This window comes from Bemisia tabaci, chromosome 9 (genome assembly GCF_918797505.1).
Source record: "Bemisia tabaci chromosome 9, PGI_BMITA_v3".
In the NCBI taxonomy this organism is placed as follows: Eukaryota; Metazoa; Arthropoda; class Insecta; order Hemiptera; family Aleyrodidae; genus Bemisia; species Bemisia tabaci.
Window position 1 is genome coordinate 29,629,373 of NC_092801.1, and position 25,198 is coordinate 29,654,570.

Consider the following 25,198-nt stretch of genomic DNA (forward strand, 5'->3'; position numbering starts at 1 on the left):
ATTATCTGAAGTTCTTTATATCTTAAAGCTTCAATTTCCAATATGAATTTCCTAACTTTTTCACCATTTTCCTTATAAAACAAAATCAATTTACGTATGTACTTTTTACCCTTGTGTTTAGCGCTTGTTTCATTTGTGCGTCAGCTTTGATACAATGGCGGATTGTTTACGTTCATTTTATAGTTGAGCATTTTCCAATTTTTTCCTTTAAATCTCTTCGAAAAAGTCCCAAAATGACTTAGCACTCTTTAAATAAGTAATTCACCCCTTCAACTTAACATTGATGGTACTTTGGATGGTTCCACCTTTTGCAGTGAGAGAAACTGAATTGCCGAGTTTCTGAGCTGGCTATGGCTGGCTCCTTGGTTTGTCCGTGTCCTTCGGTTTGATTTGTGATTTGTGCAACTTCCTTAATGGATAATCTTACTTATCAAAATACTCTTTGACTGTGCGTGGAGTGTAATTTTGTCTTGAGTCTTGACAGCATTAGCACCATGTGAATCAAAATTTCAATCAACTCCATTTTTGCCGCAGGGTAGGGATCCTTTAGCTATCCTACCGCTATCAGAGTGCTGTCGAGAAACTAATCACAACTGTCGGTATGTTCTGTTGAGCAGTTATGTAAATATAAAACGGTTGTATTTGTTAGTCAATTTCTTTTGTATGTGAACAATAACTGAATGTCCAGAATTCCAAACATCTGACTGTATCTCAAGTATATGTCGGAAATATTTATCAAGGTCAGAGTTTGTGAATCCTTGGCAGCAGTTAATGAATTTCCCCTAAGTAACAACTTCGCTCAACAAAGTTTGGTAAGTAAGTACAGCTCAGATCCACCATCGTACACATATAATTACATATTAGTTTAAACTCAGTGCGAGTAATGTTTTGAGGGTAAAGTGTTCTCTATTCTCCAACATTTATTAGCAGGGGTGCGAATTGCGCGGAGGCTGAGAGGTACTTGTTATTTTTCTAGATTTTTCAGATTTGCAATTTTTGTGGAATACTTACTGTGACTTTGGCACACATTCTAAAATTAACAAGAAATTCCACAAAAGTTTGATCAGCGCGTTGTGCTGACCTTCTTGCGAGAACCTAGCCCGAAGCTGAAAATTGCAGAGGCATGAAACAATGTTCACTTTGGTTTGTGAGATTTTCTTATAAACTTGGCATCCTCATATTTGTCCGACTTTTACCAAAATAATCTTGAAATTATCTCTCCCATCACCACATAGCAACAAAATTAGCATAAACATTCTTGATAAGAGGTGGCATAGTATCCAGAGACCCCTGAGAGTTTTGTATTAAATACTAATGATGCTCCTCTGGCAGAATTAAAAATTGACCATTCTAAACTACATACTCATATCAACAGCTCTTGCTGACAACAACCTGCTACCTTCATCAACTTAATCTGAAATTTAGAATAATAGATAAGCCGCCAACTAATGTACTATCATTTCCATGCAAACAGTCAACCTTGTATTTATTGAGGAATGATAAATACAGTTTTTACTATGCCTTAGAGTTCTTACCATAATTCTTACCATTTGGAGTCAGGAAATAAAAATAATTGCTTCATTTTTTGCATTTTTATTGGCCAACTAAGTTCACAGTGGAACTTTCGTCTACTTGGTGTTAATGAAGGTAAATATTTATTCTTCTCTTATTTGGATGAGAATTACCTAGGTACATCAAATAGGTATGACATACTGTGACACTGGGTGCCGCTACTAGGTACTCTACTTATATTTCAACGATACTGGAAAAATTCATAACTCAGGTAAGGGCGTTATCTTGCAAGCTACAGAGCTAGTAATTAGTCATATTTCGATCCTTTGAGATTCTTTCATCATTCAGAAATAAAAAACTAAATTCAGCTGGAACAGGCACATTTCTAGGAAGGAATGTGACGGATCATTTATATCTAATTTATATCTCATCGTCATCTCATTTATCAAACAATGCTTCTCGTCCTCATCTTGTTCTAATCTTGTTGAGAGCAGGCGAAGATTTGAAATGCGCGCTACAGATTCGGTAGTCGCCTGGCAAAAGTGGTACCCGCCTGACGTCACAAAACTTCAAGATGTCAACAAAAATCAAACTGGGACAATAATCAAAGAAAAGGACTGTGGTGGTTACAAAGGAATACCTAAATGATCATTCATTTTTTCGAACCCTTATAATTTAAAAAAATTAATTTGAAGTGAAGTACGTATTTGGAGACTTTACACTTTACTGGGAGAACATCCAATGCCCAGCATGAGCATTGGAAACGTCATTCGTGAACTCAAAATGACCGACTTGTTTCGAAGTGCAAAGCTTCATTGTTGATTGTAAACAAACTGCAGACCACCACACTGAGTCATAGGTTATGTTATGGTACACGAATGGAATTTTGATTGCCAGATGGTGAGTAAAATATATCAAAAAAATATCTGGTTGCCCGCTATTACGCAGTCTGTTTTCTATTATTCTTAAGGAATTTGTCGGTGAGGCAACGCCGCTGCGTGGGACTTTCGCGCCTCTCTCAGCTGATTAAATGCACTGATGCCGCTTTCACTCGCTTAATATGGATTTGAGTCTATTATGCAGTTTGCAGTTATACTAGGTAACGGCAACGGCTCATCATTAAAAACACCTATCTGCCCAGGGAAACCAATAGCTCAGTTGTTCTTTCTGTTAGATCAACCAGTAATAGTGGTTCCCGTATTGCTCTAATTTATTCAAGTAAATTGATGCGAAAGTTTATATTTGAATATAGTGCCAGAATTTCAATGCAATTCAAAAACGAAGTGCAAGGGTGTTTTTTTTTTTTTTTTTTTTTTTTTAAATTTGTTTTTAAATTTATTGGAATCACTCCTCAATTACATTATGAGAGAAACGCGATAAATTTTGGAGTCTTTATGGCATCATTCAGAAAATCGATGCATCACATAATACCTACCCGACGGAATGCGTTCGCTCGTCATGAGGGTTTTTCCTGGGCAGCCCCAGCCCGCAACGGGGCTAAACGAATCTCCCAGGCTCCAAGTCCGTCTGGCGCTAATGTGCCTCTTTCTATGTAACTGCTGTATTTGGACATCCCTCCATCACATAACTCCTCATGAAAGGATGAAAGGTGTGAATAATTTTTCCCGGGTTTTCAGAATATCACTCACCTAACTTTCCGGTGCTCATAACAAAGCGCTACAAAAAAAGAAAAGTGAAAAAACTATTTTCTCTGCGGCAACTTCATTGACCCACTGACCGACCGGTCACTATAGAAGTAGAGTGACCGACTGACCGCCTTACCGATATCAGTTAGAAGTTATCAGCGTAATAGATCATTGGCAGATAGTGCCCTCCGAAAATTATTGTTTTGTTTTTTTCCCTTTCTATGGAGTAGTGGCCCGGCCCAGGGTGGCATGAAACGGAAGAAGGAAATGAAAAATTGGAAATTTCACGGATACATTTCATGAAATTTCACGAGGCTGTGAAATATTTCATATTTTTCAGGGGCTGGAGTATGCAACCCGCACTCAAACAAACAAAAATAGAAGAAATTTACAATTTCTACATTTTACTAAACATGGAAAGGAACCGGCATTTTTCAATATCTTTCATAAATTTCTGGATTTTCATGAAATATTTCACGTGAAATTTCTAGCTTTTATTTTCCATGAAATTTTTCATTTGAAGGGATGAGCGGCTAAAATGAGACCAGCGGTCGGAACTTCTCACCCCCCCCCCCCCCTTATCGGCAGAGGTTGCACAATTATTCTGCTAACTTGACAATGACGCAAAACGTTGAGCGGAGAAAGAACATCTGACTCTCAATCAGCGCAGCGTTGCCTATGTTGAACAGGTTAACCGCATAGGTGCAGACGTGCAGATATCAATAATTTAATCGAATTTCTTGGGCAAAATGTGGCAACTTACCCGACCAAATGTAAACTTCACTTCACCTAACCTAGTTTGTGTGCCGCGCCGGTTTGTTTACATCGAGGTTCTTTCGTCCAAGTTATTGGGATTTCTTAGGGATAAAAAGGATAAAATTGATGGTTTTGTGATCCTTGAAATTGGAATAGAATCTGGGTTCATTTCAAATGTGTGATACGGCGAAGCATGTATTGTAAGTAAGTAGTTATGCAGCAGAAAACCTGTGGAAATCTACTTTGGAATTAGACTTTAATATGTGTCCTTTTGGAATGTGTGAAGAGACGGAGGAGGAATCATTTTCGGACTAACAACAAGTGTGCACTGTAAGTAATAGAATTTTTCTCCTTGAGGCATGACAATTTCAAAATAAGTAGGGAGGATTTTGCTCCAGGAGAAGTAAGGATAGCTCACCCTGCTGTTTCTAGGTACCTACTATCTCCTTTCTCATGGAGGGATTGTGTGCACTTATGAATTTTAATTGAGTATGCATCTACGGTCTCTTGAGTTATCAGGGCAATGATGGCCATGTCGAGCTGATGGTTGTCTCTGTATGTGTGAGAATAATTACCTACTGCAAATAGTCTCTGCATGTGAGGATAAATTTCATGGCAAAACTAGATTTAACTGCATACCAATGTGGCAATTTCGTGAAATTTCTCTCAGCATAGACCTGCTCGTAGAAAGTAAGTGGCTGCGTCTTTTCAGTCTGGGGGATGAAAATTTTCAGCTGTTTTTCCTCACATTCACTTGAATGAATATGCAATTGATATGTGTGTTAAAATATGGAAAAAATAGGAAACTTTTCATTTATCTAAAGGATCACTTGTTCACTCTGATATGTTGATTCCAGACACTGAACTGCAGAAGTTGAAGGATTTGTTAGGACCATCCGAAGCTCTAGCAATGATCAGGCCAAATATGCGACCCTGTCCTACTGTTCCCTGCCAAAGTTGCATGAAAAGAATAGGAGTCAACATGAAAAGAAAGGGACAGAGTAAGTCTTGTAAGGTGATTAACATTTTTAATTTTTTTTACATACCTCTTGGTTTCCAGTTGTAATTTATGTTTTAATTTTATCCACTGAATTTAAATAAGAATATAAATGAAAAAATGTAAACAAATGAAAAAGTATGTGGTCACCAACTGGTTGTCCTCTGAATTTTCATGGATAGTACTTTGAAAAGTTCTGCAACATCAGACCATAATCAAGAAGCAGTAAGGAAAATGCGTATACTTACTGACTTAACTGCAAGGGCTGACATGCTAAATTTGGGCTTTTAAAATGCCCACTTACCTTCACTATAAAGTTGATGCAAAGAGTACAGTTCTAGAGTGATTAGACATTGTAAATTTGAAGGAAATTCCTCCCTCCAATGAGTATTTTCCTGCTTGAAGGAGAAGGAACAGCACATTATGTGTGATTGATATGCTGAAGGAAAAGCTCTCGCTTAAAATTAATGAAAAGAATCGGTCAGTTTAACTTGAAATATTCACTTATAACTATCAAAATTCAGAAATTTTTACAATTCATTTTGAGTGTGACCTTGGTGAATGATGATTATTTTTTTAATTTTATAGGCCAGTGACGATGCAATTTTTCTAAAAATCACTACCTGATCCTTGAATTCTTGGAATTTGTCTATTCTTGCAAGGAGCGAAGAATGCCTCATAGTGTGGAATATTTTGGAAGACCATGTGCAAAGAAGGTACAGATTATTCTTATTTTTTGGCATGCTAAAATAGATAAGAACATTTGTGAGAGGATTCACGGAAAAAAAAGGTTAAAAAAGTTTTGATTGGCAGGTTTTTTTTTTTTTTTCTCTAAAAAAAAAAAAAAAATAAATAAATAAAAAATTGTGTTTAATTTTAAGGCACTTTTTTGGTATACAGAACAATTTCAGTTCACTGACCCACATTGTTTTGAGCCAAGGAATGTGCTTTTGAATTAAATACAATTTTTCTTTCAAATTCAAAAACTTTTTTAACATTTTTATCAGTATATATTAGATGCTGCAATTGATCCTTAATTTTTAATGAGGCTCTGAACCTGTGTTTACCTCTGTGGTCAGGTTACCTGCTGGCTAATATACCTACTGTGAGGACTCTCACCCAGTGGATAGGAGCCAACCTAACTGCGAGGTCCTCTCACCTATCTGCGAGGTGCTCTCACCTATCGGCGAGGTCTCCTAACCTATCGGCGAGGCGAGGTCCTCGCCGTGAGCTGTCAGCACCTCGCGGCGAGGTCCATGCCTAACCGACTTCCTCACTGCGAGGTCTTGGCAAGGTCATCACCTAACTGCGAGGAGTTTCCTAACCGCGAGGTCCAAAATATGCTGCGAGCTGTCTGCGAGCTCGCTGCGAGGTAATATTTTCTCTAGGGGGGGCTTTCCAGGGTTGTAATACAGAATTTTGAAGGAAACACGCAGGTACGAAAAAGATTCAAAATTCGTTCAAAAAGCAAGAAGAACCAACAATTTTTGGTTTAAAATCCTTCTTAAGGATTCACAGAGACTACTTAAGCACGTTTTTGGAGGTGTCGCATGCCTCAAAAAAGTTTAAGACGACTGCAGATTGATCGATGGCTAAACTTGCTAAATACCGTTATTTTAGCCACCGACTTAGAGACCTAATAAATTCGATTTCTCGAGAAAAAGCAAACCAAAGCACGAAATATTTCTACTTTAGCTTCCCAAGGATGTGTAGAAGCTCCCTAAGGGTGTCTCATTAGGTGACCTTTGGTGACTTTTTTTTAAAATGAAAGTACGTGGGAAAAATCGGCATTTTTTCATGAAAAATAGGTACCCAACTTCTACCTTGTGTAGAATGTATCAGAATGCCTCGGAGAAAAATTGTAATTAGTGCGTTACAATCCTCTTAGAGTCCTCTACAAAATGGTATAAGCAAGAATTCTGAGAGACCATTTCATGATTCAGGAGAGGCTCCGAACGCTTTGTTAGAAATAGCCACTTCACGAGTCAGAAAATACATATCCGACTATTCGCACAGTTTGTGACACTTTCAAAGTGACTAGAAATTTTTTTGAGTTATACTACGTGTAGTTTATGACCCGTAGATACTATATTCATCAATTTTGACTCGAAAAAAAAATGTCCAATTTCATAAATATCGATTTTTGAGCGCTCCCGAGCGGATTGGGACCATAGTGCGTTGCTTTGACATATCTCCACACCACTGTTATCCTTTTCAAAAGTTGGTACTCCTTGCTCTGATAGCCGCGGCCAGCAGGATAGTGGTAAGTGCAATCTGTGATGAGCCTCGAGACTCATTAGACCATTTGCTAAACCTGGCTCATACAGGAGTCCACTCAGCCCTCTCGTCCCCACGCTCCTGATCACTGCGTCGGCGTCACGAAGAACAATGGGCCTTGGGCCGCCTTGGGTCCCAACGCGGCCGATACCCGTACCCCAATTACTCACGCTTCATTAACCATTTCACCGTCACGCTAGGATTCGTCCAATTTTCAAAAAAAATTGTTTCGCGTGTATTTAGCAATTTTTTCCTTACTCTCCGTTAAAACACAAATAAAAAGAGACCTCATTCATAAAAATCGGCCGAATAGAAGAGAAGTTACAGTAATCGAAATCCGAAGAAATCAACAAAACCTCGACTTCTCGATACGAAAAATAAAATGAAGGGGAAAAAAAGAAAGTATAAATTACAATTAAATATAATTGACCTCAGAATTTGACAAGCAATTCATTTATATACCTAACGCTGAAAAAACTGGGAGAAATTACGAAAAATTCGCCTCTTGCAAGGGGCTTCTTTGTAAGAATTTTGACCTGAAGACAACGGTCGAATAACAGCAGTACTCCATACAATACACGGTGTGCCTGAACGAGTTAAACATTTTTTATACGTCCAAATCGAAAAATCGTTATATTTTTAACTACAATGTCTCTTGAATCGTTTAAGCCAAAAAAAAAAAAAAAAAAAAAAAAAAAAAAAAAAAAAAAAAAATTCCGTCGAGATTCTGGAACGCAAAGCCGCTTTAAAAGTATTCTGGGGCTATAATAGCTAAATCACCGGTAGTAAATCCCGTTATATTATTAAAAAGAAATTGACTCCATAGTTTAATTCCTTAGTTTCTTGAATACGATTATTTTAAGAACTTAAACATTTATACCACCAATTTTAGACATGGGGTGACTTTCTGAGAGCCGATAATATCACGAATTTCTCATAGAACCCTTCAACAGTGGCTTGCTTTTTTGGCAGCCGATTCGGCCATCGAATCGGAGTTTAAATGGAAGCTGATAATAACCCAAAGCTCTGAGAAAAATTTTGAGATGAGTATAAGAACGGTTTGTTGTAAGTAACGAGGAGAGGCGGGCAAAGCGGCTAAAATCCGATCTAATTTTTACAGTTTTTCTGTTGAATTAATGTTGCCGCGGGCTTCTGACTGTGTCCACACATAGTTTCTGTTCAGCATATCGATACATAAGTATTATACGTAGAATCTAATTTTCACGTCGGGGAGTCGACACATTTTGATTTTTTCGATTTCATACGGAAAATTGATGGTTTTTCGGGATTGAAATTATTATTGTTTCATGAAAAATAAATGCACCCAAAATGACTATAGCATATTGATTTTTACACATTTGCACTCACGAAATTGGTTGGTAAATTCAACGAGTGGGTGCATCGACCTGGTATATCAAGTTTCTGCAATTTTTTACGGCAAATCAGTAGATTTTCGGGATGTAGATTGCTTACTTTCAATTCATGAATGAATAAAGCAACGACATGGTTGAACTTCTTTGCATGGAAAGACGTTTAAAATAACAAAATCAAGACGTCTTTAATGCAATTGCATTTATATCGAGTCAATTCCTTTTCAATAATATTACGGGATTTTTACTACCGGTGATTTGGGTATTTTAGCCCCAGAATACCTTTAAATCGACTTTATCTTCTAGGAGTTCGACAGAATTTTTCCTCTCTTCGCTTAAATTATTCCGTAGCACTTTTCTTCAAGAATCTGATAAGATTTTGCTTGAGGCAGATCAAAAAACTTAAATTCGATCGAATAGCTTTCTACATTCACAATACACGGTCTCGTCAAGGTGCGTCTTTGACCTCGCAGTGTTGGATCGTGAATTCTCTTGTTGTGCTGTTTGCCTGTTTTGAAATCTCTGTAAATGAAAACTAAAGGGGTTGATATGTGCGAGTTAATGACGCGCCTTATCAACACATTGTGTTGGAGTTCACTGCTTGTTTTTTGACTGCTATGATTTCACGTACTCTTTCATTCCGAGCGCGATTCCGCCTTATACTCCGACCAATCTACGTCATAAGTCCACTTCAGTGCCTGAAGAATGTCCAGGGACTGTTCATGGAGCCGTAAGGTAGTAAATGAGGAGATGCGATTTGGTGGAAGAGCTCTGGCAGGATTGTTTTCAGTGGTAGTTGGGCGTCGCAGAGCGCACGAGAGCTTCATAAAAGGAGCATGTTAGTAGTAGTCTTACATGAAAAGAAATAATAAAAATTCTAACCTCGAAAAGTTGGTCTGCAATGTTCTCTACGGACATTATATCAGGACATATGTGAGCAACATAGCAAGGGTAAATGCACTTAGAGATTAAAGGCCTCAGCTGTGTCTCGCAAAAAGCAGGAACGAAGAAGACAGGGAGGGACTCGCTGTGCTTTAGATCTGACATATCAGCCGCTAGGGATGTAGTTTGCATAAATTTGGCAGAAGTCTGGGTTCCTAATTTGAAATCTCTCTGACATAAGAGATGTCCCATATCCTCCAGTTCTCGCAAAGAGGAAGGTAGATAGTCGGCCATCGGTTCTTTCACATTCAGGGCTGTGACAAAAAAAAATCGTGCTGGTCAGCGCGTGCTAAAGGGATTAATATACATATCGATGGTGTAAATCTGCAACCACGTATCTCGTTTGCGGTGTTGGAAAATTTCCGCTCCTATTTCAATTTTTTAAAGAGGAACAAATCAACATCATTGGTTGCAATTTTCATAGAATTTTCCTCGCACAGAGAAGAAAAATCACGGCAGTTTCTAATAATTGCATTTGAGTGTTTTCCCTGTAAAAAATAAAGTATGACAAGAAGTCTGCCACGTTGCAAACCGGATTTACATAGTCGATATGTCGCAGACAAATAATAAAATCAGGCATTTTGTCAAATGCCTAGGCACATAGTCAAATATTCTAACTTAGATTGAAATTCTGCTTCTATTCCTAATTTCAGACAAAATAATTCTCTGCTCCTGCAAGAAAAAATTCTCAGTAAAAATGTGCACACACAATAGTGTTTTAAGCAATTTTTAGCTCCTGAAGAGACACTGATCTTGACATTTTCAGCATGTCGTAAAATACAGAATTTTTGGAATTTCAACATTTAAAAATATGAGAGGCAATTGAAGAGGAAGAGACAAATGAGGTTCGTAGGTTTTATTAGTTATTTTTCCAAAAATAGTGAAAAATTGTGAGCTCTTCGCCATAAATTCACAAAATTTTGTAGACCGTCAAAATTTGACCATCTGCCTAGGCATTTGACAAAATGCCTAATTTCACTATTTGCCTGCGACAGATGTCCAGCTTGAAAAATAGTTTATATTTTTTGAACAAACCAATCTGTATGCACAAAAAAGAAAGTAAAAAACAAGCGAATTAAATTTTCCATAAAGCAGAGCACGATTCAAAGCACTGATGTTTTCACAATATGGTGGAGTTCCATGTGAAATAAAAACTAAATGAATGTCGAAGGACATTTGGGAGCGTCACAGACATGCTATCCATATTTATCATAGTATTGGTCGTGGAATTTGTTACTTGCGACTCCCATGAAGAATAGAAGACAATGATCCCATGGATGTTTATTATTCTTACCAGCATCGCTTTCTCCGCATGATTGTCTACTAGAAATGACATAAGTTGCCGTTTGATTAGGATCGGTCAAAACCTGACTGAGGACGGGGGAACAATCCAATTCGTCGTCACAAATGATCGTCACTGCATTTTCAATCTCATAACTGCCGGTGTCTTTATGTATATTGATCAGAGTGTAATCTTCGGACAAGTTCTTCCTTATATTCTGAATACCGGAAAGGATTTTGTCATTTTCATCCTGTTCAAATAAAAATCAGAGTATAAGTAAAACCGGGTTCGGGCAATAAAAGTAATTATGGGGGACGGAGGGGATGACAGACGCAAAAATTTTAGTGAGTAATAGACTAACGACTTCATTTTTCCCTTGGTTTTGGTCTATATATTTTAGCAAAAGAAATTATATAAATATGTGTTTTCTTAAATGACCCAGAAAAATTGATTCCCTTCTGCCAAAATCTGCTTATTTATAAAAGTTGATAATCAATCAGATCTCAGGAGTTTTTACCAGTGAAACGGTGAACACAGCCGTGATTTTTCCTAATCTTCTGGCTTGGTTTAAAATGTTCTCTAATCCAGCGACGGTGTGGGCTACTTTTGCTGACGTCATGAGTAAGGTTGCGTCGTGTTTCGATGTGGATTCGTGGATTTTTCGAACTGCTTCTTTTTTATCATTTGCGTCCAGGATGGATAGAACTATATTCTTCACCTCGCGCTCTAACAACCATTCGACCAAACTAACCACTTTTCCGGCGCTTGAACCTGCAATTTAAAAAAATACCAATATGATTGTATCGCCCTGTATTATGAATTAAATTGCTGTGGGAAAAGTGGAATCAGAGCTGCCGCGATAGAGGAGAGAGCAGTGTCAAATTTTCGAAATCGAGATTCTTCTAAAATTCGTCCAATCTCTTTTAGACGAAATCGCAGAAATCGCTAAAACAGCAAAATTCATCTCAATTGTAGAAAAACGAGACAAATGAGGAAGCCGTAAGTGCGCAAAAATACAATAAAAATAATAATTAAGTAAAACCACATACGTTTCTAAAATGAGCCTAAAATATAATTTTCTGATCACAAAATGCAGTTCCATTGTTCAGTGATCTTGAGAGAACCTAAAACGCCTTCAATTATTCGGATATGCGATAAGGGTATCCGTCGAGCGCGAATAGTTGTATCAAGGCTTTGTCATAATCGTGGCGTCTATTTTTCAAGTCTCAGCGTGTATCTCGTCTTGTACATTGCAACGTATGGATTTATTTTTGTAAAAGGAACTATCTTGCGCAAACATCTATCTGGACATCTGGACTGAGAGGTGAGTTTGCTGGATAGACTTGGGCAATGGAATGCGCGTTATGCGTACTAAAATTATATTATGCTCAGTGGCACTTCTAAAGGAATTCACCTAAAATGACGACGGAGGTTTGGAACTTCGTATCAGCGATCCATTCATCCTGCTCCGCACATCTGTCATTTAAAATTGGTGTTCGGATTGTATTGGCTGTGTAACTCCTCCCAACGTCTAACAGCAGTTTTCCACCCTGTTCCGTTACCATCTCAACGTAGCTAGACAATAGACACAAAATGGGCGGAAATTATATTGAACAAAAACATGTAAAAAAATAATGTGTTATTTGATGGTTCAATTTTGCAATTTTTTTTCGTTTTCTGTTCATTTGTTTTTGTTTTTTTAATTAGTCAAAAATAACTCCAAATTAAACAAATTTTGGATTTTTACAAGCAAATTTTCTGATAGCAAGAATAAGTTCTCTTACAGAGCTAGGTTCAGCCTTTTGTACCTACTTTAGGCAAATTATCACAATATGAAAGTAAAAGCGCAAAGTAAATTTATATTTTGAAGTGTTCAGTGTCTACAAATATTAAAACGGCTTGCAGAGTATTTTACAACAATTTCTGATAGATATTGAAGTCTGGTCTCGGAATTTTAAAGCGGATTTGAGAAACGCAGATTATGTTAAATAAGATCAATCTGCATTTCTGGCTTTCTTCTGATAAAATCGAGTGTTTGCACAGAGGCGTCATGACATTGGAACATTCTAAAATTGCCACAAAAACTCATTCCTTATTAGTAGACATAATCGAGAGAATTTTTTCGCAAATTATATTGAATGTTATCAGTCTGCAATCAGTTGCAAAAAAAATGTTACATTTTTGTACAAGAAAATGCACCTAGTTGCCCAAATACCCATCCGCACAAAAATAGACAATTCCTGGCAAGTTTAAAACTTCACTGGAAAAAAAACACATTAGATCTATAGTCCAGACTCTTAAAAACATCGACAGGAAAAAGTACTCTTGATTCAATCAGAATCTAGCTTAAATCAAGAACCAAGCCTCTTAATTTAAGCGGATTTCGTTTTGATTCAAGCAAAAATCCGATTGAATCAAGAGTATTTTTTCTTATCATTGTTTTCGAGAGTCTGGACTCTAGATCCAATGTGTTTTTTTCCAAGTTTGCGATGGACTTTACGTCCTCGTGCAAGCAAAAAAAAAAAAAAAAAAAAAAAAAAAAAAAAAAAAAAAAAAAAGGAAAGCCACTTACTCAAGGAGTCAGAAATTCAGAATACATACTTTTACGGAAGAGTCACTCACCTTGGTAACAGGCTGAGATCACTGAGGTCCATTGATTGATAAGGCATCCGAACCGCGCGCCTCGCTAAGATACTTGCACTAACTTTAGCGTGAAGCTTAACTTTTCGCTCCTCCGGCAATCGTAAGATTCGAGATAGCTCGAAGCTGTAATATCCGTTGCTGTCATTGAACCTGCCCATGGGTAGGGGCGCATTGTGGTACATCGTCTCCTCATTGAGGTTGATGAAGCAACCGTATTTACCGATGCATTTCCAGGCTGAGAGCATCTGTCTGCGCGGCAAGTCGCTCACGATGATGTCGGCTCCTGTTCCGCCCGTTCCAAACATCAGCGGAACGTAGAAGTCCTCGCTGTTATGGTTTGTGATGTTTGATAATGGGATCTGGAACATGAAAGGACACATATGGACTGCTTTTGCAGCTCGGAACTACAATGAGGATGTTGCATGCGTTAGGAATTTGCGATTTGACTGTTGAATCTTACGTAAAAGTTCGCGAGAAACACGATGGTGCCACTGGTTTTCTCTGAAATCAACTCCCAAGCTCAAAAAAGGCTCTTAAAGTTGAGGGCGTATTGGAGGGGATATCCCACGCTATCCTGAGAGTCCACCTCTACATCAAGACAAACTCTCCATGCGAAGAAAGGGAGGAAATACATTGACAGGGCTGCCACTTTATTTGAGGACTCTAAAACTGAAAACGCGGCATCCCTATTAATGTATTGGCTCCCTATCTTTGCATGTGGAGTTTGTCTTGATGTAGAGGTGAGCTCTCAGGATAGCGTGGGATATACCCCCCATTTTAGCCTCAACTTGAGAGCTTTTTTGAGCTTGGGAGTTGATATCAGAGAAAACCAGTGGCACCATCGTGTTTTTCGCGAACTTTTGCATAAAAATCAGTAGTCAAATCGCAAATTCCTTACACATGCAACATCTCCATTCTGCACTAAAGTTTCATTTTTGAGCCAAAATGACTTTGATCTTCTTATTTTCTTTAAATTTTTTTTAAAAAAACGCAACATTTCACATGACGTGCACCAAATATGTTGATATTTAAATGAGAATCAACATTTTCTAGGGAGTACAAACCTGAGGAAACGTCCTGGATACAGTTTTCAGGGCTGCCTCGTTGGGGACGGTGGTGTAAATGTTGTAATCCATTGCCAAACAAAGGGATATGCAAGCCATGCCAACGGGTGTTTGACCATTCATGATAAGAGCCGTCTTTTTTGTTGGAACTATGAGAATCTGATCCAGGATTGCATGCGCCTGAAAGAGCAGGAAAGGAAATAATTTAGTTGAATTCTTAAATACTATACTGGTAGTTTCGGTAAAGTTCTGAAGATTCAGTTAAGTTGGCATGGTTTGACTCGCCGAAATTACAAGATAAGCTATTTTCACACAAATGCTAAAATAGTCTTTACTATAATTAAAAAATTTACCGGTAATATTTTTTTAAAGATAAATATAGTTTTGCATAATGTTAAAAAAATACACTGAAAAAAAGGTGCTTGGCTCAAGCCTGATTATTCTTGCATTTGCCGCCAAGAATTCGTTGTATCTTGATTTAAGCTGCATTTTTATTGATACAAGTAAAATAATGCTTGGGTTAAGCGAAAAAAGTAGTTTCTATTGAGAAACCAAATTCTTGATTTAAGAAAAAATACTTCTTGGCGGCAAATTTAAGATTCTTTTTTTTCAGTGATAATTTTTTCCTATGGCTGAGCACTATTTAAAATATGAAAGATAACAAATTACAATCTTGAAACATTTTAATCGTAATTCAGCAACGAATTCAATGTTTAGATCTATCTGAGAACAATGCAAGTAGTAAGATCGAGTTTTTATCACTTCAAATATTTGTCTGCAATCCTGCATCCCCGCTTTAATCGCAAAATTGTTTTTGTTAATTCATACAAACATTTAACAATTTTAGTCACAAATTAACTGGAATAATTTTCTAAAAAAATTAGGACAAACCATTAAATACGCAGATGGAAGGGCAGCTGCCTCGTCTAATGGGAGAGAGTCTGGAACGGCCCACTGGAAGACAGGATCTAGAGACATTTTGCTTTTGAAACCTTCATATTTTTGGGCAATGCCAATCACATGGCATCCTGTTGAAGTGACCCCAGAATAATCCAAAACGGCTGGCGCCTCCTATGATAGAAAAGAAACTCCTTTGTAGTGCGCGATTTAATTCAAGCGTTTCTCTTTTTGTGCGGGGAATAAAAAATTTCCGTTACCAACGTAAACTGGAATATTCACATCTTAGTTCGGTCTTGATGTTAGTGATTTGCGTTGCGAGAATCGTGTTTTACGTGAAATTTTAGTTCGAAGACCTGTTTCAGAATACTTGAATTCGTATTTTATCTAGTGGTCCATTGACTCTACTTTAAATCAAAGAAATAAAAAATCAAACAATGTGCATGGAGTCTATCGTCTTTCATTACACCATTTAAGGGTATCTTTTATCGACTGGAAGGGCTTAAAAAACATTTTAGAGCGTAATTAGCTAAGAAAATGACCTTAATGAATACCTTCGGTCTATAACTACCGGGGTTTAAGCCGACATATCGAATGTCAACTTCCTTTGACACGTGGCCGACATTGGACAAGATTTGTGCCACGTCTTTTTGGGCTGGTTTCTGAAGCGGAGTTCCAAGAAAACTGCCCCATCTTCCGCTTTTCAGTACATTTACAGCTACATCTCTATCCAACTGTTCCTGATAGACCTTTTCGGTGAGAGAGAATGATGGTGCGTCGTCGTCCAGTAGGAAGAAAAATCTGAGCATTATTAAAAATAAAAAACATGGAAAAATTATTGTTAATTGGTACTTACTTTTTTCCAAACCAAAAATTTTAATTGCGCTCTGAGTGACCTCCTCAAGTAAAGTCCAAAGAGCACGAGTCCATTTTAAAAGCAGATCTGAGAAATAGTGTCCATCCACTTACAAGTGTAAATTATGATTGCATAAATTTCAAAATATTACGCTGAAAAAAAAGATTGATAGAATTTACCATTCCTTCACGCTATATTTCACACAGCGCACTATGGTCCACAGACTGGATTTAACGGAACTTTATTCGAAAATGCACTGCACCGTTATAAAAGGTGTTGGATCTTATGTTTTTTGGGTCGCTGATTTCATTTTACATCTTAGTTTAACAAAATATTAACATCCTGACCGAGAAACTTAACCTTAAATGTGATTTCTGGCGCTTTTAAGACTGAAGATTTTTTCCACCCTATTTAGACATGTATAAAAATAATAACAAAAGTGTCTCTCTGTCGAGATCAGACTATTCTCATTTATTTTTAGGCGGTAAATCCGAATATGACCTCCGTTTTGGTCCATCACCCTTAAAATTTCCGGTAAAGCCGATTTTACCCGGAAAAATGGACATTTTTGGTGTTTTTGCGACTGTTGACCTCTGCAACATGTAGGTAAAATTTTTTTCAGGTACTAAATAGTACTAGTTCGATGTATTTTGATCTACTGAGTCCGAAAATGACCTTCGTTTTTTCTTATCACCTCTCTTTTTTCCGAAAAAGCGACTTTTTCCCGGGAAAATGAGCAATTTTGACGTATTTTTGTCATAATTGCAATTCATGTTGATAAATTATACCGGACCCGTGGTAAAGCGATTCTGTCATGTATATTAAGCTGCTAAATCCGAATATGACATAGGTTTTGGTTTATCACCCTCCAGTTCTCCGATGATGCCGATTTTTCCGCGCCTTTTGAGTAAAACCTTTCCCGGACTCTTGTGCTAAAAATACGGTTTAAATTGATTTCGATGTTTGATATATCGATTCTTATGTATTTTGACTTGCTAAACCCAAATATGACCTTAGATTTTTCCTATCACCCCTCATTATCCCGGAAAATTCAATTTTCCTCGGAGAACGAGCTTTTTCGGTATTTTTGCGCCAATTTTCCTATTCTATGGAGCTGTAGCGATTTTCCAAGTTCCTCTTTAGGTCTTCTATGACGTCTTAAGAAACATTTAACCGGAGTTCGACCTCAAATTGCCTCTTACAGACCCCCGTTTTCCTCAGAATACGGAAAATCGTCGGAAAAATACCAAAAAAGCTCGTTTTCCGAGGAAAATTGAATTTTCCGGGATAATGAGGGGTGATAGGAAAAATCTAAGGTCATATTCGGGTTTAGCAAGTCAAAATACATAAGAATCGATGTATGAAACATGGAAATCAATTTTAAACCGTATTTTTAACACACTTAGAGTCCGGGAAAGGTTTTACCCAAAAGGCGCGGAAAAATCGGCATTATCGGAGAACTGGAGGGTGATTAACCAAAACCTATGTCATATTCGGATTTAGCAGCTTAATATACATGACAGAATCTCTTTATCACGGGTCCAGTATAATTTATCAACATGAATTGCAATTATGACAAAAATACGTCAAAATTGCTCATTTTCCCGGGAAAAAGTTGCTTTTTCGGAAAAGTGAGAGGTGATAAGAAAAAACAAAGGTCATTTTCGGACTCAGTAGATCAAAATACATCGGAATACTTTTATTTTGTACCTAGAAAAAATTTAACAGTCGCAAAAACGCCAAAAATGCATGGAATATTCCACATTTTGATGTACGGAGGTGCACTCCGAAAAAAATTAATTTCGACCGTTAGGCGCAAAAAGGCGCAATTTAAATTGGCATCATTTTAAAGTCAAGGATATGTTGAACAAGATTTTTCAATCCGCAAAGCATTAACTAGAATTAAAAAAAAGTTAGAGCTTCCTAAAAATTACGAATTTCACTGATTTCTAGCATTTTTTGGCGTATGTTTGGAGCGTTCAAAAGCATACAAATTTCGGTTCAAAATTAATGAAACGGGGTGAAAAGGAAGTCACTTGCTATCAGGTGGATCCACGTTGCCCAAAAATTTACATAGATGAGGCGTAACTCGGTAAAATAAACACCCTGTAACGCACCACCGAATGCAGCTCACAATCAGCTAATGAAGACCTACCGCGCGCTCTGTTGTTAGGGTCCGTCACAATCTTATAAATCATTATTAGTCGATGAAAACTTAGGTGACGATCCATGAGAGTATGTATGATAAAACTGTAGTGCCAAACTTTAATTTTTTCCACCCTCAAAATTTGACTAAAGTTCCGTTAAATAGGGTCTGTGGACCATAGTGCAGCGTGAAGGAATGGTGAATTATACTAATCTTAAAGTCAATTCTACCAGAGGAATGGTTACCTGTACCACTGTATAGTAACGTTTGGATTTCAGGACATTTTGTCAACGATTTTTTGTCCGCGCACCTGCTTTTGTCCAGTAGTTTACGCCCACACGTAAAATAAGCAATGGTGACTTGGTTTAAGCGTTATATTTTAGTCGGTATGTAAAATTATATTGACAATATGGAAATGAGAAATTGAGAGAGAAGGAGGTATTGTTATGGTTGCTCATTTTCTAAATGAAATGTTATTACTTTCTCCTTTTGAATCATCTTTTTAAATTGTCATTGGTGAATATTTGGTTTTATTTCTATCCTTAAAATATTCTATGTACAATATACAGCTTATATATGTACAGGTACTTTTTTATTTTTTTAATTTTTTCTTTACGAAATTATTACTTCATTTTGAAAACATTTATATTTTTAAAACGTGACAAATAATTGTAAAACCTTTTCCGAGCGACATTAATCTCAATAAGCCGCAGTTGTGCCGACAGAGACTGCAAAAGTGAATAAAAGAGGGGGAAAAACCAAGAAGCACGCAATCTTTAGTTTTAACCCATTTGTACATCGATCTTTTAGAGTCAAAGACATCAAATTTTGAGCATTTGGTTGCGCGTGCACCTCGCTGCAGTACAATAAAAGCACAAAATGTAAATGAAAAAAATTAAAGTGCTCTGGAAATTATTAAATGTGACACGAAACCACCAATATTCAAAAAACACACATTATATGTTTATTCTCCTTTGATAAATTGATACATATATTTTCCCCATCAATTTAAATGAGAATAATCAATGCAGAGTGTGCAAAAATTTCAAAATCATGAGTTAAAAAACGCTGACTATGCGAGTAGCCTAACAGAGCGGAGCGGCATGCTGCCAGAGCGTGAGGCTCACTAGCGCCTACAAACCTAAGTGGATACTTCACGCATTGCACAATGCTTGAAGTATCCACTTAGGTTTGTAGGCGCCAATGCGCGCTTCACGCTGGCCGCCCGCCCGCCGTGCGGCGGCGGCGCCTGAAGCAACTATTTTACAACAGAGGTGTTGCACAGTGTTATTGAACGTATTAAGAGAAACAGGCATTCTTTAAAAGTACAGACCTTCCCTCACAAAATAAATCAACATACTTATCGTACACTGGAAAAATCTAAGAGACTTTAGCTGAGGCAAATATAGAGGTTTTTCCGGTTCAGGTATAACGAGGTGGGAAAATCTTGAAAGATAATTAAGTCCTGTTACCCCTAGGAGGTGTAGAGAGTTTTAGTGAATTTTGTCTCATGAAATTGACGCTCCCCCATTTTTACCAAAACTCTTAACTATAGATTATTCTCCGTTGGACCAAACAGACAAAACAAAAAAACAAGCAAACCCTCATTCTGCGAAGACATTTTACATTTTCATCCAAAAACGTCGTGAGCAATTGTTGTTTGTATTTACATGTGGGCCAATTAACTTTGGGTCTCAACGGGCACGTGGACCGAAACTCCCGTGCCGAAAAAACGCGTGGACGTAAATTACTGGAAGAAACAGGTGCGCGGACAAAAAATCGTTGACGAAATGTCCTATAACCATAACCTCAACGCACAAAGGCATTCGCTAACAGTCCCCTACGTTATGATATATTAAACCACGATATCAGTTCTCGTGTTTGCTATCTCCCAGAAATTATCATTGAATAACAAGGAAGTCTTACACTGTTCGCAGGAAATCCTCGACAATGGAGATCAACGAATCGCTGCCTCAAATAATTTTGCTAAGTTCTCGAACTGAGTCAGGGATAGAGGACGTCATGAAAAGAGTCAAAAGTATCGAAGTGACGCCCGAATTTGCTATGCTAATGCCCTATAACCTAACGTTTGCCTTTCTTCTGGCAGAATTGACTCAAAATTGACGCTTTGTGAAATTCAGCGTAAAAGAATGGTAAATTCTACCAACCTTTTTTATGTATACTTTCGCTTCTCAGTGGTAACCAAAAATAACCAAGAACTGTTCAGATTTTTCCTACAATTAGAGATAATGTATTTGGTTTTAAGTTTTATCATCATAGTGCACTTACGAAAACTGATCGACCAGGTTATCAACAAAGCAACAAACGCTTGTATCAAAATTAGAAAATCTCATCAAACATAATACTTCGATGCGTGGTTTTAATAAAGCAACAACAATAACGTAAAACAATCGGTACATACTTCAATTTCCTCTTTCCGGCCTTTTTTAAAATGTTCCGCATTAAGATGGCAGGATTTCCGGACTGTGACTTTGTGAAGACCAAAACCGAACATTCATCCTCAAAGTTCCTTTCAAGTCCCAAATCATACGAAGAAGATATCACTCTGTTTGACACGTGACGGACTTTTAGTTTCTGACCGAAGATTTTCTAAAAACAAGACAAAAAGACCTTTTGAAAATTAATATTTTCTCTACGACGAAGAAAAATTCAAACCAACTTCTGTAATACTGCATCAGACCTGACTGTATTGATTATCAAATTAATGCACACCTAAAAAAATTTAATAAAAGAGGCGTGACATAATGTTACCCACGGTATGGTGTTGATGAGTGGATATCGTCGTTTCTTGTAATCTTCCCAAAGGCATTGGAAACTTCAATCCATATCCATATTATGGAAGTTTCTACTCTCAATATTGATTGAGCGCAGTGCCGTATTTTACACAAAGTTTTAAGATTGATAGTAATGTTGATTCATCCGAGTTAAATAATTATTTACCTTCCAAAAAGCACCCAAAATACTACACGGTTTTAAATAAACAAATCTTATGATTTGTGCTATCGGGGGCGATACCACTATTCGACCTTCCAGGCGCGCGGTGTGCCTATTCAGTTCATTGAAGGCGGTTTAATTTACGCCGCGGCACGCTGAATGCTTGTGAATTATGGTGGGTACAAGCAGATTCTCATTTGAAACTGTTTCTTCTTCAACGACCTTATTGCGTAAGATGTTTAATGTGATGTCACTCTCTGTGCGTAGAACTACATTTATACACGTTGCCAAATTTTTGGAAGAAATTACGCTTTTCTTGAAAAACATATAGGTTCTTTTTTTCTCTGTAAACTTCCCGGAAAATTTTACTTATAATTTACTCCGGATAGTTCAATAAAAACTTCTTCCACACCATTCCATGCAAAAGCTCCATTTTCTCCCTCGAGACATCGTACTCTCAAGCTTGTTAACAATAAATTCAGCATGTAGAAGAAATTATGAAATATGCTCACTGAATTGAGTTGAGATTTCAATCTGACTCCGGTAGTTTTTTGGTTTTCGTGGCAAGCAGGAAGTTCGAAACAACGGACGGAAATAATTGCTGATTTTTCGCTTAAAATATAAGTTAAATAAAAATTTCCAATATTTTTTTTCTGTCCCTCGTGTAACTTTACGTTTTGAAGGGGAAAATATAGAGCAAGAACCTACCTTGACATACCTTATTTTTGACCGTGCCTAGGGCTCTGTTCGAATTAAATTTTCTTTAATACAAGTTTTAAAAGGCTCTACATTAACATGATTACTATACCGGGATTTATTGCGTGTTCTTTCGGGTTACCTTGGGCATGTTTAAATTTCTCACTAACCTTTTTCAAAAGTACGTATCGGAGAGGACCGAACGCTTGCTCGTATATCACGGCATAGTTTTGTTCACACTTCGAAGCAGAATCAAAAATATCTTTCATCTGAATCTTGACTGGGACCGCTACAATCACGTGAACGTTATCACAGCTTTCCTCCATTGGTATTCGTGACATAGTTTTTAGATCTGAAATGCACAAAAGACTGGTGCCAAAGGAAGAACTGTTTTTGGCACACGAAAGATAGGGCACAAATTCCACCTAGAAACACATAAAGAAGTTGGTCAGGGAAAAAATACGCCTTAGCTCTAGCATCCATTCATTAAAAATTTTTTCATCAAATCCGTTACAATTCTTCAACACTCAGGAAAGTTGAATAATATAATACATATAACAAGGAATATATCATGTATGATAAGGAGAGTATGGCTATAAGGACATAGTATTCTCGACGTGAATGTAATAAGCCATCGAAGTATATAATAAGCTTTAATTTCCCATGAAAAAAACATTATTTTATAAAATTATAACGTCACATAAAACGTTGTCATAACGTTAAATTATATCCATTCTGCATTAACTCTTTATACGAGATCTGTAGCAAAATATGACATTCTAACTTCAAAACTCATCTTATTGAATGGGCATATTTTACGATACTGACCGTAGTTCAGCACTTTTTACTTGATATCAATAGTGCAATGTCTCCATTGAAACCATTTTATTTTTTGAGAGAACCATATTCATCTAAAGAGTGACTTGATTTAACAGCACGAAAAATACTTACATTTAAATCATCACTAGTTCGCAGAAAATTTGTGAAAACAGCAGCGAGTGATCGCGAGGTTGTGTTGCCATTTTCCTCAAAAACTTTCAGTTCGATGGATCTTTTCAAGCCATTCGGACGGTGACATGAACTTTCAGCAATAATTTGAAGACTAGCACGTGTAAAGTCTCGTAAATCCTGCAGGGGACCATAATCAGACAGATCATGATTTTAACACATTTTTGGGCTCAATCGGTAAAAAATTGAATGTTTAGAAAAAGCGCATGAGCCAGTGCTTCATTAGCCTCAAAGAAAAATAAAAACATTTATCCTTAAGTCATGTTTAAAGGAAAATGACGATAAAATCCGATAATTATTAAAGCCTTCATGCTTTCATTCTATGTTTTCAGTCCGAATTAGGATTTATGCGGAAACAAATGACGGAAAAATTCGTATTATTATTTTTAAGCCTTTGTACTTTCATTTTATTTTTCGGGGTGAATAAAAATCACACCATACGAATGAGAGAAATGAAGATATTGCAAATAATTTAAATTTTGTTGTTGAAAGTATATTCGACTTGAATCAATTAAACATGGTAATTTTGAAGTCATATGTATATCTGTGTGCTATAGAACTGTTTAAAGTTGTTCTGATGCACCGATTGAAGTAAAACTGAAACTATTAAAATTAAAATATTTGTGTCATTAATCAAAATTGTAATATGTGCTTTTTGCGACATGTCTTCATTATTTCTATCCAATTTACTTGGAGGGTACACAAAATCTGGCTCATACCTTGAACGTTGTTTTACCATACGGTACGAAGTTAAGACGTTCTGCGAATGCGTTTCCCAATTTTTCGGATTTTTCAGGTAGCGGTTCAGTTTTAAAGCCGTTTATCGTGATTCCTGCGCTATTAAAGCAACCAACGCTCTTGTCCAAACATAAATCAACTGTTGAGTCTGGTAAAATAATGGTAAAAATTATTTATCAGATAGTATACTACTGGCACAATATTAGGTGCAACAGCGCTGAGATTCTGAACTATCAGTGACACATCTCGCACTTATGTATAGAGTTCCTCCAAAATATTACTTGGGGATAAGTAAAATCAACTGCAATTACCCACATCCCTAATTTATGTTTTCTGTTTTGTTTTTAACAAACGGAGAGCCACTGTTTCCCTTCCACATGCATAGGATAATCCAACAGTACCACACCACCAGCACTAGGTATTTTCACTGTAACTTTTGAACACGTTGAGATAGAAACTTGAAAGTTTGTGAGAGCTCCTTGGTCGAAGCAAAACGACCTTTTGGGCTCCCAAAAATTTAAAGGGGATCACTCTGAAAAAGAGGCAAGAGCCGTAAGAGCTATACTGCCGTGCTAAGGAATAACGCCGTATGAACCTTCAGGTGCCAAATTTACTTCAATGCAATACGAAACTCCAGGGAAACTTTTTAATTTCTCCCAATTTTTTACAGGGTTTTGTTCACAATTTGATCTACAGTATCTAAAAATTTCAAGAGAAAATATGCATAACTCTCCTAAAAAATGATCATTTAATCGGAAGGAATTTGGCAGCTCTCGAATTCTCATACGGCGTTCTTCCTTAGCACTTCATTATATGCTATAGGGGTGTTTGGCTCATCCTTCAGATGAAAAGAACTATAATACTACGAAGTTGGATATTTACTGGTACATCATAGATTTTTCCGGGATGAATGACCAAAGTTAAGGCAAGACGGCTTGCGTAGTTATTCTGTGCCATTTCATAAATATTTTCTGAAATATTCGCTTGAAAATATTTTGTGATCCCCAAAAAGATAAATTTTGAAACATTGCAACCAATGTACGTATTAGGGCAATACTACCGTTGTTGGCGCCGCTAGCGTCACCAATATTTAGCCTTCATTCCATCAGCTAGGCAAGCCGCCCGCATCTCTTGTCGCGCCGCGCGCCTAGTTCCGCCGCGGCCCGCCCGATCGCGCTGCGGGCTGTTTATTCGCCCCTCCGGCTTTCCTTTAGATATTTAAATTCTTTTCTTTATTATTTTGTCTACATCTTTGATTATTTCTCTCCATAAATCCTAAATTATAATACTCACCGGCGCCTTCCCTCACAACCTTTCTCAACTCAAACTACGCGTCCGCGCAATTCCTTTTCAAATCCAGTTTGACCGGTTGGCCCGTGTGCCGTATTTAAATTACGCTTCACCTACCACCCT

General features: G+C 37.3%; 1 protein-coding gene across 1 annotated transcript in view; it reads right to left on the minus strand.

The window, feature by feature from the left end:
* Positions 1 to 25,198, minus strand: part of LOC109030416 (fatty acid synthase) — a 57,804-nt gene that overhangs the window by 7,277 nt on the left and 25,329 nt on the right. The window contains exons 19-30 of the mRNA XM_072303945.1: positions 23,767 to 23,933; positions 22,991 to 23,167; positions 22,210 to 22,464; positions 20,811 to 20,998; positions 15,941 to 16,187; positions 15,381 to 15,560; positions 14,490 to 14,669; positions 13,405 to 13,784; positions 12,197 to 12,357; positions 11,300 to 11,553; positions 10,795 to 11,032; positions 9,441 to 9,754 (exon numbers count right to left, since the gene is read on the minus strand). Of these exons, the coding sequence (XP_072160046.1) occupies positions 9,441 to 9,754; positions 10,795 to 11,032; positions 11,300 to 11,553; positions 12,197 to 12,357; positions 13,405 to 13,784; positions 14,490 to 14,669; positions 15,381 to 15,560; positions 15,941 to 16,187; positions 20,811 to 20,998; positions 22,210 to 22,464; positions 22,991 to 23,167; positions 23,767 to 23,933 (2,741 nt within the window). The remainder of the gene's footprint in view (positions 1 to 9,440; positions 9,755 to 10,794; positions 11,033 to 11,299; positions 11,554 to 12,196; positions 12,358 to 13,404; positions 13,785 to 14,489; positions 14,670 to 15,380; positions 15,561 to 15,940; positions 16,188 to 20,810; positions 20,999 to 22,209; positions 22,465 to 22,990; positions 23,168 to 23,766; positions 23,934 to 25,198) is intronic.